At 41.7% G+C, this 15,901-nt stretch overlaps 1 protein-coding gene across 1 annotated transcript in view; it reads right to left on the bottom strand.

Moving 5' to 3' along the window:
• Positions 1 to 4,297: 4,297 nt before the first annotated feature.
• Positions 4,298 to 15,901, bottom strand: part of TFAP2D (transcription factor AP-2 delta) — a 57,700-nt gene continuing 46,096 nt past the window's right edge. The window contains exon 8 of the mRNA XM_074989013.1: positions 4,298 to 4,517. Within this exon, the coding sequence (XP_074845114.1) occupies positions 4,298 to 4,517 (220 nt within the window). The remainder of the gene's footprint in view (positions 4,518 to 15,901) is intronic.

Below are 15,901 nucleotides of genomic sequence, written 5' to 3'. Positions count from 1 at the left end.
TTTTCAGTGCTGGTTGTAGCTGGGGTCTTTTAGCCACCCTGAGCCGTAACTGTTTCAGTGGTTCATTGCAGTTGCAGTGTAGCACCCGTGTCTACTTAAACATATTCTTCTTTTAAGGGTCTTCGTTCCAGGAGGTGTAAATCCAGATTCAGGTCCAAACCTAGATCCAGGCCTAGGCACACTATTAATAGGGGCAGGTGGTGGGTCTCCCTAGGCAGTCACACTTTTCGGCGCTGGCTGTAGGTGGGGGTCTTTTAGCTAGCTTCTTCTGAGGGTCTTTGCCAGGAGGTCTATATCCAGATCCAAGGCTGCAAACATCCAGTGCTTTTTCATCCTGCTTTCAAAAACCTGTCAGTTGGGAGAGGTTTACTACCCTTCCCTTCCCTCAATTACAAAGAGCACATCTCTTATACAGGCAAGCCAGACCTCCATCTGGAAAAAGGGACGTTTGTTTAACACAGCAGGGGAAAGAGGGGAATGAAATGTGGGAAGATGTCATCAGATACCTACATCTACTTGCAGGGCATGTTTCCCATGCTGCACCAGTGAAAATAGATAGAATGTTATGGGCCGCAGGGAACTGTGGGATAGGTTCCCACAATACACAGCTGCAGCACTTGATTTAAGCTACTTGTATGTGGCAGCAATATGTCGATTTTGTGGGGAACATATGGGAAGGTGAGGATGCTCAAAATTGAATTGATAAAACCCAGCACTAATAAATCTATTTTAATAAATTCAGTTTTAGCTCATAATGTAGATGCAGTTGCAGTGTATCTACATTAGGGGTTTGCATTGGAGTACCTAGCCTGATTTTAAATTGGTTCAGCTATGTTGGTTCAACTTTTCTATATTGACAAGGTCTGTAAAAAGATGAAAAAAGGGGAAATGTCTGTGCTCATGTGTGTGTATGTAGGTCAGGCTGGATGAGAATTTAGCCTGGGATTTTCAAGGAACTTAAGGGTGTGAAATCCAAGGTTTTTTGGCACCTAATTATCTTGATTTCTTAGAAAAGTCCAGCTATTTAAGCAATATTTAAAATATCCCCCCCCCCCAAAAGTAAACAAACGCATTGGAAAGACTGAGAGCAAATACGCACAGAGAACACATGAGCTTCAACTGGTTCCTACACTGCAGTTTGAAGTGTTTTGCTCTCAAAAGGTTTCAGGGGATCAAAGAAGAGAAAGAGGAGCATGAGCTGAGCAGTCAGAACCTGCGTGAAAAGCTGTCAGAGAAAAGAACATGTTTTGTGTCAGACCTTAAGAGATTCCTTTCAAAGAACTGCCAGTGGACAACAGAGCATAGGTGTGTTTAAGAAGCACAGAACTTCTATTACTGTTAAGTGAGTAGACGTGTAGTCCAAGATACAAGTAATAATCTCCACTGATAGCAGTGGCTGTGCTCCAAAAGCAAACGTAAGCGTTTAAAAAAGACAGTAATTGTAGAGGCATCGGAGTATATATTGAATACCATGTGCTTTGTAAAAACACACAGTCCTGTAGCACATCAAAGACTTATAAGTTTATTTATTAGGTAACAAACTGTCATGAGTAAGACCCGCTTGTTCATTACCTATTAAATAAAATTATTAGTTTTTAAGGTGGTAGAGGACTGCTTGTTTTTTGTGACACTACAGACTAATAAAGGTACCCCTCTGAGATGTATTAATTTAAACAGGATCATATGAGTATTATTTCTGGGCTTAGATATTGATCAACATTCTAACTGAATGCAATATCTGGGCAGCATTCATGACCACAGATATTTCAGAGTCTTTGTATGAGGGATTTCAAAATTAGAAACACAAATGGACAATGATGGGGAAAAACCAAGAATGTATTTGTGGATGGTCACCCCCTTCCATTTTGTAGAACAAGTTACATGGTTCATTGAAAAAATTCAGAATTCAAAACTTCAGTAGAACAATTGCAAAACTGTTGGCTGTTTCTTATTTGCCTCTCTCTCCCCAGCAGTCTAATATTAGTTTGCTCAAGTTTTTCAGAACTAGGGTATGTGCCTCTTTCTATATGTCAGCTGAATTTCATTACACTTTCATAACATGATCAGTCTGACAATATTTTTGAACAGAAAATTGACATTAGTGGGTTACCACCATTTTAAAAAAAAACCTGGACCAAATCCTGAGAAATACTGAGAACCTATATCAGAGGGGCAGCAGTGTTAATATGTATCCACAAAACCACCAAGAACCTATAGCTCCTAACAGTTTAGCAAAGTTGAGTTGATCATAAAATATACCTCTTTTTGTTCACTTTTTTTTTGTATTTTTTCAGTTTGGAAATGAAAATCAGAAAATTGATGACTACATTTCTGGTTTGCTTATAATCAGTAGCTAGTGAATTTCATTTTCTTATGTTCGAGCACAATCTGACTTGCAAATGCTGCATGAAAATATTGATCTTTCTAAACTATTTCTACAGCAATTATGTGTAAAAATATTCTGGGAAACTTTGCATGGGATTTAGACTTTATATATAAACATTGTTTCTACAAAGACTAAATATAGGTCAACATTTGACACAGTGTCGACTCTTTGACGGTTGGTAGTTTTTATTTTTATTTTTTTTTGAAACTCAATCCTCTCAATAATTTAGGAAATAGTGAGTAGAATCCTGCTCCCAAGGAAATGAATGAAGTGAATGCATGCGTCTGCGCAGCCCAGCCATTGAGTGTTCATTATTCCCGGAAGATAAAGAGTCATCTCTTTCACCTTTACAAGTTTCCATAACTGTCTCCTGATGGTCATCTGCTTGGGGCAGCTTGGTGGAACAAAGGAAGCACTCTTTCCATTTTATTCATTGCATGGACAAAGTCCTTCAGGAGGACCAGCACGGGGTCACAACTGGTGTACTTCCCCCAACACTTCAGTTCTTTCTGCAGGCTGATTTTTGGAATTCCAGCTTGGTTGAACTACCTACTTGCAGCCACATTTAAAAACATTTTTTCTTCCCTAACAGAGAGACCTGATGGAAACCAAAAACGAAGTGAGCTAATGAAGCTTCAGTGGCAGGAATTGGCTGGTTGCAACTAACACAAAGGAAGACAAAGCAGAATTGGACTGGAGATGCTTTTGGCTTAAGTGAGGTGAGCATAAAGGATCCTATCTATGACGGTCTCTATTTGGGATGTTGAGTGTGGCAGGTGGCAAAATGAAGCCTTTGAAACACATGAACAAGGCCTTTAAACGTCTAGCTGCTGTGGACAAGACCAATCTATCCCTAGACATCATTTTTTGTAATGGAATTTTTTTATTTGTTTTTAGAACCTCTGAGTGGGCATTTTTGGAACATCCCGAATCTCAGCTGTATTGCTAAGGGCAAAAAGCTGCAGAAGCAAGCCACTGAAGAGAAGAAAAACATCACAAAATCAAAAGAAAACAAAAAAGCTCTCAAACAACCTGCAATCATCCTTTTGAACACAGACACAGATATGGTCGCCTGCAGTTTTGAAATTTATCTGCCAATGCTAAGATCCAATAAGGACTATTATCAGAAGCCTATCATTTAATCTGACCTTCAATGATTAGAGTTACTGGGGTTTTGCTGAAATTATCAAGACTTTTGCATTTTAGATTGTGATGTCCTTCGCACTAGGGGACACACCAGGGCTGCTTCTTTAACAATCAGGAAAGTTCTCCAGAATGTTTTGGCACAAACCCAATGCAGTTTTACCATACGTTCTCACTTGGGCCTGTGCAGCCCAACCATTGAATGGTTCATTACTTCCAGGACATAAAGGTTCATCTCTTTCTCCTTTTGAAGCTTCCATAACTGTCCATAACTGATGGTTATTTGCTTGAGCCAGTGTGGTGGGGCAAAGGAGGCACTCTTCCCATTGTTTTCATTGCAAAGTTAAGGTGCCAGAGCTGCACATCGCATGACTCTGTTGCTTTCCCCTCCCCTCCCTATGCTGCTGGATAAGAAAGTGCTTCAGGATAGCCCCTGAGAAATCATGCATGCCACCTCATCTGAGTCCGGAAGAGCTTATAAAAAAACAGTGTTAGTGTATTATTGGGAATGATCAAACACTATGTGCACAAAAAAAAAAAAAACCCAAAAAAAAAGAAAGTTTAGCGTGACATAAAAAAAGTGACAATTTCATCACATGGTTACTGTACACTGTTTTTTGCAGGGTGCTTTTTATCTTTTCTGTTTTACCCCTCCCTTTTTTGGTCCACTGGAGATAAATCACCCACCATGATATATATATATATATATTTTAAAAAAGAAAAATATCAGCAGCAAGACTCTCTGGAAATAGATTCTGTTTGATGTAGCTAGTCTGTCTTTTCTGTTTTGCCCTCTTTCACAGCAGCCTCTGAAGTTTTCCGCAGGGGGACTTTCTCCGAGTTGGCGTGTCCTTGGCCGGATTCTGCTGCTCCTCCATTTTTGTGCGATGTGTGTTTTTCCAAGTAGTTCAGCATTTCACTGAGAACAGTTTGGAAAGTGCTTAGAGCAGCACATATGGCAGGAGTTCCAAAGCCATGAGTGATCAAACTATAAATAGGAGAGAGGCAGGGGAGACAGAAAGAAAAGAAATATTGAAGAGTTTACTGTACATTGATTCACTAGTAGTGAAATTCAAGGCTTTTCTTCTAAAATATTTATTGCCTTTGGGGGAACGAAATAAAAGAAAACCAGACTAGATACAACTTCAAAGGGGTATTCTTGCAATGGGAGGATCAGATTTGAAACACTTACAGCCATCTTCTTAGCTGATGTAGGACTAAAGACTGCAATGGGGCTACATTCAATTCACCCTCGCTGAGCCGGTCCTTTACACTAAGGCCATGGCTACATTAGCCTCCTCCTTTTCGAAGGGGCATGGAAATGGGCCACTTTGGCAGATGCTAATGAGGCGCTGCCATGAATATGCAGTGCCTTATTAGCATAATGGCTGCCTCGCATGATTCGAAAGTGCCGCTTTCGGAACGCACACCACCCCTGTAGAAAGGGACCTTTTGAAAGGATCCCTCAGACTTTGAAAACCCCTGCCTTCTCAAAACCAAATAGGAAGAAGGGGCTTTCCAAATCAGGGGGTCCTTTTTGAAAGGCCCCCGTCTACACAGGCGGTGTGCGTTATGAAAACAGCACTTTCGAAACGCACACGACCACCATTATGTTAATGAGGTGCTGCATATTCATGGCAAGGCCTCATTAGCATCTGCTGAAGTGGCTGATTACCATGCCTCTTCCGAAAGGATGGGGCTAGTGTAGCCATTGTCTAGCTGAAATAGCTGGGTTTGAATCACCATAGGGTTAACATCATCTTTCTGTGGTAGATTAAACACCATTCTATATAGTGTGCTGAGTCTTCCAGATGAGCCCATTAAAAACCAAGGGCCTGACAAGTATGCACAAACATTTTGCAGTGAAATCTCTGTTATCCGGTACCCCCGTGGAACTAAGGTGCCGGATAATCAAATGTGCTGGATACTGCAGCAAGGCCACTGGCCCTGATGCAGCCAGCCCCAGCTGGGCAACTGGCTCTGCGGGCCACAGCATGATGCTGTGCCTGTTATCGTCTGGGTGCCTGATAATCAAGATTTTACTGTAAATCATAAGGTAGTTTTAGTCCAACAAGGCCTTGCCTTAGTAGTACTGTAATGTTGACAAGCTTTATGGGTCAGGCTCAAACTTTGAACCTCTGAAGCTTAGTTTGGGAGCGAATACTGCAGGAGTGAGAAGGGAACCCCCAAAGAGTTAAGGCTATAGCAGATCATTAACCTCTAGTTGGTCTAGGTACCACTAGAGGGGGACAGTGCACCACAGCAAGAAGGAATGGATTATACCAGTACACAGTCTTTTCTCTTCTGCTGATCCTTCTCTGCCCCCCAGAAGTGGCTGCATTTAAGTGGTGCTGTGCAGATATAGTTGATCAAGTACTTTGAGATGAAAGGTGCAGCACTCTTGCATTGTTATCAAGCTATGGGCAAAATCCTGCTGGGGAACACTGAAGAGGCAGTATGTCATCGCTGATGTGTTTCTAGATAGTCTTTCCAGCTTTAGCTAAAGACCTGCACTTTGTATTCATGGCTGTAATATACATAGACAGACCAACAAATGCATTAGATTTGCTGCTTCTTGCTGCTCAGCTGTGGCTCCTCTGGCTGGGGAAGGAACTGCACTCAAAAGAACCAAAGAGACATGCATGAGATCCCTATAACTAAAAAGCACCTGGCTACCGGGGGATTTCCTGTGATGTGGCAATTGAAGAATGTGATTTAATGCACAGTTCTGTCAGGGAAGTACATGTCTGTAATCCGCCTGGCAAAGACGTCTCTCATCCACATTTTGGCTCTGCCGTCTGACCAAACAGCAAAGAGTGGGCCTGAAGAAGCTGGGATGAGCAGAGCTTGTTGACAGGGAGTTGCAGGAGTACCAGTTACCAGGTACTTGCATTTCAGACAAACTTAACCATTTGTCTCCCTTAGAAGCAGGAAGGGCCAGAAGTCCCAGAGGGTCAGAGTCTTTTGGGATAGTTGTTGGCAATGTCACAAGACCAGTAATTCCCACATTTTGGATATCTCAATGGTTAGAGCATTGGCCTAATAAACCCAGGTTATGAGTTCACCCTTGGAGAGGGCCTTTCAATGGCCTGCGGCAAGTTAGATTTAAAAACAAAAAAATCTCTCAGGTATGATGATAGGTCCTCCTGTGAGTGCAGGGAACTGGACTTGATGACCTTGTGACAGCCCTTCCAGCTCTGTGAGGTATGTACATCTCCATGTGCTATCGGGGAAAAGGATAGCTTAGTGGTTACAGGGCTGGTTTTATAAACCCAGACTTGAGAGTTCAAGCTGGAGGGAGTTTTCCAAGCCTGGGGCAGGGTTTAAATTAAAAAAAAAAAACTGCCAGGGTGGTTATGAGTTTTACTGTGAGGGCAGGGGACTGGACTCAATGATCTCTCAAGTCCCCTTTCAGTTCTCTGAAATACATACGTCTCCATGTTTCAAGTACCTACACATTGGAATTTGAATATCCAGTTCTTTGAGAGCATCTATCAACATTAATAGCACAATAACTAGGTCCCATAGAGCATGTTTCTGCCATACACTCCAAAGCATTTTTCAAGGGTGCTAAGCAGCATGATCCCCATCTTACACACAAGAAATAAGTAAACATTAACTATGACTACAGATTAGTAATACTGGGAGCCCAAGTGGGCATTTTATTTATAGTAAATGAGGCAAATATAATAATTTTCATCCTCTAGACAGGGTCAGGGACTTCTTTTATGTTTTGAAAATGCATGGAATATGGGACAGAAGATTATTATTTATATCAGTATCAACAGTGAATATGTTATTTGCTGTTTTTCTTAAGTCCAAGCTTCTAGAGTCATGTGATTACAGCGAATCTCAATTTACATTCTTAGGCTATGTCTACTCTACGAGATAAATTTGAATATAAGGCAGTTAGCCTGATATTACCATGTGACTGTCTTCATTGTAAATACCATTAGCTCAGTTTAGAGAGTACTAATATCGATATCACAATATCATTGTTACATGATGGCTTTAGCATCAAGCTCGAATTCAGAAGTTCAACTAAAGGCCAGCGTGGAAGTGCCACTTCTTAAAATTGAATTTATTAGCCTCCAGAGGTGTCCCGTATGTAACCCACAATGCCCCTCAGCGCTCCGCTCTGGCAGCTGCTCTCCCGGTGTGCAGGAATTAGGTAACAGGAAGACCATGAATTTCAAATCAGGACCAGGATGCCTGTGGGCGTGGGGTCATGTTTTTATGAGAGCCTGAGAAATGTCTTTCCTTCTTTGCTATTAGTGCTGTGAGTGCATCTAGCCATTATAATAAGCCCCAGCACAGAGTTCATTGTTCTGACTCTATACTTGGTATTTTTTTCTGCACTGCCTGGCACCAATCCCCAGTGCCCCTCTGCACCACATAGCAGTAATGCTGTTGTGGGGGTCATGCTTACGTAAGAGGCCGAGAAAATTTTTCTCAGTGGTTTATATTTGTGCGTGAACCCTCCTGCACCCCCCACAGGTGCCATGTAGTCGAGGTCTTTCCCACACTCAGCCACAGCACCTGGGTAGCCCCTGACCCAATTAAAGGACATGCCTGCTGTTCAGGGCTGACCATGCTGCCAGGAAGCACCATGTCCTGGATTGCATACAGTTAGGGCTCCAAGGGCAGAAAAAAACTCCAAATCTCAGGAGTGGGGCCTAATCTCACTTTTTTAAGCCACTGTCCTGATCTTTCAGGACCCAATTCATGATTTTGCAAAGGCCAGGGTTCCATATGCTGGAATACCCAAGAAATATTTGTAAGCTTTTATTCAAGTTAAAGTGGTGGATCTCCTTTTATAGTTACCACTACATATTGCCATTTTGTTTGTTTTACACTTGAGTACAGTAAATCTGAAGGCCCATGAATACGTGCCTGTGAAAAGGGTTGGATGCCCTACTCTGTTTTCAAACGTTCTGGTCATTGAGCCAGGGAGTAGAAAGTGCCATGTGACTAAGACAGCCTGTCACATCATGAAGAGCGAACATTATACTGACCACTACTAGGCTATGTCTACACAGCAGCCCTATTTCAAAATAAATTATTCCGGAATAGCTAATCTGAAATAACTATTTTGAAATAATGCTGCTACTCAGAGAAATATATTTCAAAATAGCACTTAGCTGTTTCAAAATACAGTATCTAAACAGATAGGCTGTGTCTATACTTACATCCCTCTTTTGAAAGAGGAATGCAAATGAGGGAAATCGAAAATGCAAATGACACAGAGATTTACATATGTTGCACTCATTTGCATAATCTCTTTTTGGGAGAGATTCTTTCGAAAGGAAAAAATCAGTGTAGATGGAACTCTTTCAAAAATAAACCCCATTTTCGAAAGATTTCCCTCATTTGCATTCCTCTGTTGAAGGAGGAATGCAAAAGTGGACGCAGCCATAGTTTTATTTTGAAATGGCTATTTTGCAATAGAATCATAGGAACATAGAATCATAGGGCTGGAAGGGACCTCAGGAGGTCATCTAGTCCAGCCCCCTGCTTCAAGCAGGATCGATCCCATCTAAATCATCCCAGGCAGGACCTTGTCAAGCCAGAATTTATAAATCTCTGGGGATGAAGAATCCACCATCTCTTTAGACAACGCATTCCCGTGCTTTACCACCCTCCTGGTGAAATAGTTTTTCCTAATATCAAACCTATACCTCTCCCCCTGTAACTTGAGACCATTGCTCCTTGTTCCGCCATCTGCCACCACTGAGAATAGTTTCTGTCCATCCTATTTAGAGCACCCCTTCAGAAAGTTGAAGGCTGCTATGACATCACCCATCAGTCTTCTCTTCTGTAAACTAAATAAGCCCAAATCCCTCAGCTTCTCCTCATAGGTCATGTGCTCCAGCCCCTTAATAATTTCTGTTGCCCTCCTCTGAAGCTAGCACATCCACAATCTTTTTATACTGGGGGGCCCAAAACAGGTGCATTTACGAGAGGGAATAGTGCTTATTTAGAAATAGCTATTTAGAAATAAATGCTGTCCTGCGTCTGAACAGCAACTATTTTAAAACAACTATTTCGAAATGGGCATTATTCCTCCTGCAAGGAGGTTTACATATTTTGACATAGCGCACCCACTATTTTGAATTTATTTCAAAATAGCGCATGCGTAGTGTAGACAACAACAATGGTATTTCAGAATAACTCCTGTTATTTCAGAGTAACTTTGCTGCATAGTCATAGCCTTAGGGAGGAGCTCACCCCAGCCCATAGGTGAACACAGAGGGACATATCTCAAATAACCAACAGAATGGTAAAACCATTCACAGGTTAGAAAATGGTCTATATGAATGGGCCAAACAAGTCATCATGACTAGAGCTAATTGGAAAATGGTTTCTTTGTCCATGGGAAAAGAAATCACATTTTCAATGAAAAATCAAAAAGCCAAATATTTTGATTCTGCCATACCACCCCAAGGCCTCACGGAGTGCCTCAGGCTCCCATTCTTCGCTATAGCCTGGGCTGTCTTATAGGACTGCATCTTCCCTTGTGCACCCTAGGCACATGACTGCCATTAAAAAGCACCTTCCCTTCCCTGAAAAGAAGACAATTTTTTGACCAGCTCCACTGTGTATAATTTATTCTCCCTGTACAATGAGGTTAAGTGACGATGTCCTTTATTCTTATCACAGTAGTTCACCTGCCCTCGCAATGTTTTTATCCCTTTGAAAGTGCTGGAAAACTTGGATAATCTTCCTTTAACAGTAACAATAAGTTTATGCCATTCAGAGGAGAAAGGATGGTCTTGTTTAAAGCACAGGTGTGGGAGACTGAATACTAGGGACAAACTATTAACAACAGGTCCATAATATCCACATTTAGGTATCAAAATAAAAGAGGCCTAGTTTTCAAGGGTGCCAAACTTCTACAGAAGTCAATATAACCTGAGGCAGCTCAACATTGGATCAAGTAACTTTTAATAAGGTGCCTAAACATCAACTGAGCAGCCTCCAATCAAGCAGTTCACTTTGGAATTCTTGGCCTTTGGTGTTTTCAAGTCTGCTGTCCTCCCCCTCATGTGAACTACAAGCAATTCTCTTCACCTTTCAAAACTGGGGGTAATAATATGACACAGGAAAATTGCAAGGCTAAATTGACTGCTTTGTGTATCTTGCATTGAGATCTTCCCATGGAAGATGTTATATAGCGTCAATATATTACAACTATTATGCTTTAGTATACTGGCACATATTCCTGCCTACAGGCATGCCTGGTGTTATGATGCAATTGTGGCTGCTCATGTTTTAATGATGTCCTGGCTTAAATTTAAATTGTGTGCTGGAAGGCTTGGACTCTAGTTTGGCAGCTACATTGAGCCCCCCTGTTCTCCTCAGGCAGGTGAAGCGTTATTGCATCGCAAAAAAAAAAACAAAAAACCCTACTCACCCTCCACAGGTGGTGTGATCTGCACCAATTTTAATAGCCTAATTAAAAAAGGAAAAACAAAACCAAGCACCCCCTGCCCAAGCTTTTTGGGAACATGAACATCTCTACAAAACATGTCCAAAATTTACAGTACACGGCAGAAGACTGGCAGTAACCAAACACAGCTCCTAGACAAGATCCCAGAAAATAAAAGAGAACTCAAATAGATTCTGATTTGCTTCCTCATGTCAAGTGGCATCTTACTCTGCCATGGCTCCCACTGACTTCAAGAGTCCATTTGTTTTTCATTTGCAGGTTGCCTGTAGGTTGATTCAGGTACCTTTTCTCAGGCTGAGCGGCATCAGGAATCCCTTGGGACTATTGCTGGAGTAAGAAGTCATATAGCATGAGTAAAGGTACCAGATACTGCATGGCTAGAGGGCCTACAAAACTATATGGATAGACTGTGGGGTGAGAGACAATACCCCAGCCAGTTCCCTTCATACACAAACACACTTTAGGAAAATGCCATTATAAAGGGCAAGGCTTTTCCTAACCATGGAGAGCAAGGGTGAATTCTGGTGGGACAATAAAGAGGGTTTGATAGTCTAGGGACCTCCACTGAAAACTATCTCCTCCTGTTCCACAGAGCTCATGTATTGTAACTGATTTCACCCATCTTGAGTGTCCATATGGAGAGACCGTATCCAAGGGAGCCAAGACTCAAACCATAAAATGTTTGTAACATAACTAAGGATACTTGAAATTTCACTTGAGAACAAATCAAAAGCTAATTCTTTCCATCCACTATAGTACAGTGTGCACTGTTAAGCCCTTGAGGAAGGTACTAAGTGTTCTTCAAGGATAGTCTTGAGAAGAGCACATTCTATGGCAGCTGTACAGGCTGGAGACTGTAAGGATCTGGATATCCATGTGGCAGTCTGGATGTGAAAGAGAAAAGTAATACACTTCTGGCTCACTGCAAGTGCGAAGCATTGTCCTGGGCACCCATTGCTCCTTGAGAATCCAGGTGCAATTTGAATCCTAAAAGAACTTCTAGGCTGCAAAGAGCTGTGAAAGAGGGTGGGCTCAAACAGAGCAACTGCCCCTCATGTTCTCCTTTCACCTGTGCTGGAACATCACGTCTGTGACAGACAAACCAGAGATGATAAACTGAAGAAGCTTTAGCAGTTCAGAACTATCCACACCCCTTCACAGGCCACCAGCACAGCAGAGGAACTGCACAGAAAGAGTCTGATGAAAAACAGGATTTAGACTGCTAACAGCATACTCATGGCAATGCAGTATTGCCAGGCTCCGGCCTCCAGAAATCACGAGCCAGGCCCCCAGAATCACAAGATTTGCTTAAAATGGTAAGATTTTTAAAATAATAATAATAATAGTAATAATAATAATAATAATAATAAATGTCAAGTTCTTTTCATTGACCTCCTGGGGTTTGAGCCTGAGGAGTAGTCACATTCCTCAGCTTTTCTCCAGAAGCACAAGGGCAAGGCACTTACTCACTGAGAGCAGATGGAATCACTTGACTCCCAGACATGTGGCTGTAAGGAACCATCAGATTATCACAAGTCTTCTAGTAAAATCACAAGAGCTGGCAACCCTGGGGTGCAGACCTCTCCACCTCAAATCTTCCATTCCCAATGGCCAAGGAGAAAGTGACTAAATGACGGTTACTTAAAGCTAGATAAAAGAGGCCTTGGGCAAGAAGATAAAGAAAATGCTAGTCAAAGGAACTCTATTGTTCACTGCCCTCTGAGCCTTTAGTATAGTCTATATTTTGTGATCTAGGTTGTCAAAGACAGCTAATAAGAACATGGGATCTATATGGACACCTTTTGACTGCACCTACGCTATCAAGGTCTTTCAGAAAATCAGGCTCTTTTTTGAAAGAACCCTCAGAGAGGCCACACACAAAATGTACTCTTTTGATCTGACATTGCAAGAATGCATTTCTCCTTTCAGAAGCCCTCTTCTGCCCCTGTATCAGGAGGAGCAAGTCCTTTCGAAAAAGCATCTGTAGATGGTCCACTGAAAGAGCAGTGCTCATGTCACCGGCTCATGGAACAGGAGCTGTGTGGATGGTCTCTATCAAACGAGCAGATTGATCTTTCAATCTGCTTTTTTGTGTGTGGACGTGCTCTTTTGAAAGAAGATCTTCAGGAACATCATCTTTCAAAAGATTACTGTAGTGTAGACGTGGCCTACGTCTCTTACCAGATCCTTGACCAGTGGAATCAATGCAGTATCTAGAGCATTATCAGGCCTAAAGCCATACTGAAAGAGGTCAGTGAAACTGGAAAGCTCTAGCATGCGCCAGAGTAACGTGACCTCAAACTTTTTAATGCACATGGCCTCTTCCAGTTCATGCACCTACACTGAAGGCTGCCATCAATAAGTGAGAGGAATGGAATCAAGAGAGCAGCTGATGCACAAGTAACAATGGGGCGATGGTTTAAATGGAGCAGGTGGGTGTGTAATCAAAACATCAATAGGACTCTTGAGTTTGGGTGTAATTCTGGAGTTTAAAGATCAGATGCATTTTAAAACTTGTTGTATTGATTTAATTTTTAATTTTCTAAAAAAAAGACATTACTGTAACCCTGCTCGTGACTTCTGTGCCTCTGGTTTCTAGCAAGTCACTTTCCTTGTCGGCATGTCAATACCATGCCAAACAGCCATAGGAAATTGGTAACCTCAGTCACAGACACTACCCAGAGATAAAAATACCAGCGGAAAGTTGCTTTGTATTATTCAGAGTGTTAGGTGGAAAATGATTTCATTCACAATTATGCTGAATATTTTATTGCATGTTTTCAACCTGTTATTTTATTTCTCCTTTTACTTAAGATCTCCAAAACTTTTCTTCTCACTTCTTTTGCCAGTTCCCTCTCCCTCTCTCACAAACACTACTTGCAAGAAAGTATTTCTAATGCCCCATCCTACTTTTCACGTCCCCTGGCTCCTGGAGCTGGAACTTTAAATAAAATGCCAATTATTGTAGGAGCAGCAGTAAAACTGCAGGGATTGGCAACACTGAATTTTTACAGACTGAAAGAATTGGGCTTGTTTAGTTTGGAAAAGAGAAGATTGAGGGGGGACATGATAGCAGTTTTCAGGTATCTAAAAGGGTGTCATAAGGCAGAGGGAGGGAACTTGTTCTTCCTTGCCTCTGAGGATAGAACAAGAGGCAATGGACTTAAATTGCAGCAGAGGAGGTTCAGGTTGGACATTAGGAAAAAGTTCCTAACTGTCAGGGTGATCAAACACTGGAACGAATTGCCATGGGAGGTGGTAGAATCTCCATCACTGGAGATATTTAAGAAGAGGTTAGATAGATGGCTTTCAGGGACGGTCTAGAAAGTGCTTGGTCCTGCCATGAGGGCAGGGGGCTGGACTCGAAGGCCTCTCGAGGTCCCTTCCAGTCCTACTCTTCTATCATTCTGTGATTCTATGAAGAGGAAGCTGCCTACCAATCTGGCAGACATAGATCTTACGGTTTAATAGGAGTTCTTGAACAAACAGATGGACACACAGACAGACTCACAGACAGACTCTCTTAAATATATGGTAGATGATCGGGAGGAGTCAGCTACTCCAGAGATGGCTAATGTATAAGCACCTTATATGCAAAAGATGCGTGGTTGTGATGCAAAGTATCGCAACTATCCTGTCATGTACCATTACCATGGGTAAGGTTTGTCATGGTAAGTTTATGTATAATCTGTGGCACAGGCATGGTAAAAATAGATAATGTCATGTGATAGTCCCAGCCATCATGCAGAGCCTGCTGCCATGTATTAACAGATGGTTAGTTTGCTTTGATCTAGTCCTCTTTGAAATGGAACTGGACCAAAGCAAACTAATGAATTATTCCCGTGGATCCAGCGGCAGCTCATTAACTGTTTGTTAGGTCATTTTGCTCCTCTTTGAAATAGGACTACATTAAAATAAATGAACCAACTGTAATATTGCTTAAGTATTTGTTTTACTTGGTCTTTGAAGAGAGTTAGAGGGCTGTTATATAGGTTGGTAAATGGTAGTTGAGAGTGGAGGCTTTTAGCATGGATTATGAGCTGTACTGGGCAGAGGAAGTGGGTTGAGTGAAATTTGTATTTAGTATTGTGACTTTAAGTCATGGTGAGGGGCCCAGAAAATGTACCTGCGTGGTTTTCACAGTTCTGTATCAAAAGATAATAAGAAATCAAATGGGAAAATGTTTACATACTTGACACACTGAAAAGTCAAATACAGCTGAAATCTTGGCTCCACTGATGTCAATCAGTAGGAATTTCACTATTGACTTTGATGGGTCTGAATTTCAGCAGACATTTTAAAAAAATTCTCTCGGTCTCAACAAGACCCGGGTCTACATTCCTTGTGCTGGTGCATGCGCACACACACACCTCCCACCTATGCTAATGGGAGTGCTAAAGGAGAAACAAATGTAAAGTTCGCTCTAAGCCAAGATTTCAAAAGTGACTAGTGATTTGGGGGCCAGTTTTGGGGTGTGTCAATTGAAGAGGCTTGATATTAAAAAATTACAGAGCCCCTGAATATCATTCCTCTTTCTTTCTTTCTTTCCATATTATTTTGAAAGCGGACACCTTTATGATATCTAGGACACAAACATCTGAAGCATATAAGGTTTGCTATCCTGATGTCAGCCTGGATTTTACTTAAATATCCTAAATAAGACAAGTATCAGGGAGTAGCCATGTTAGTCGGTATCCACAAAAACAATGAGAAGTCTTGTGGCACCTTTAGACTAACAGATTTATTGGAGTATGAGATTTCATGAGCAAAGATCCATTTAGCCAGATGAAAGCTTATGTTCCAATAAATCTGTTAGGCTGTGGTTACACTACAGCCATCTGTCAACAGAAGTCGCTGTCGGAAGAGAGTTCCCAACAAAACTTCTATCGACAGAGCACAGCCACACACAAAAGCCAATCAGA

Source organism: Carettochelys insculpta, chromosome 3, assembly GCF_033958435.1.
Source record: "Carettochelys insculpta isolate YL-2023 chromosome 3, ASM3395843v1, whole genome shotgun sequence".
Taxonomy (NCBI): Eukaryota; Metazoa; Chordata; order Testudines; family Carettochelyidae; genus Carettochelys; species Carettochelys insculpta.
The sequence above is the reverse complement of the archived record's forward strand: the minus strand, read 5'-3'. Positions and strand labels throughout refer to the sequence as shown.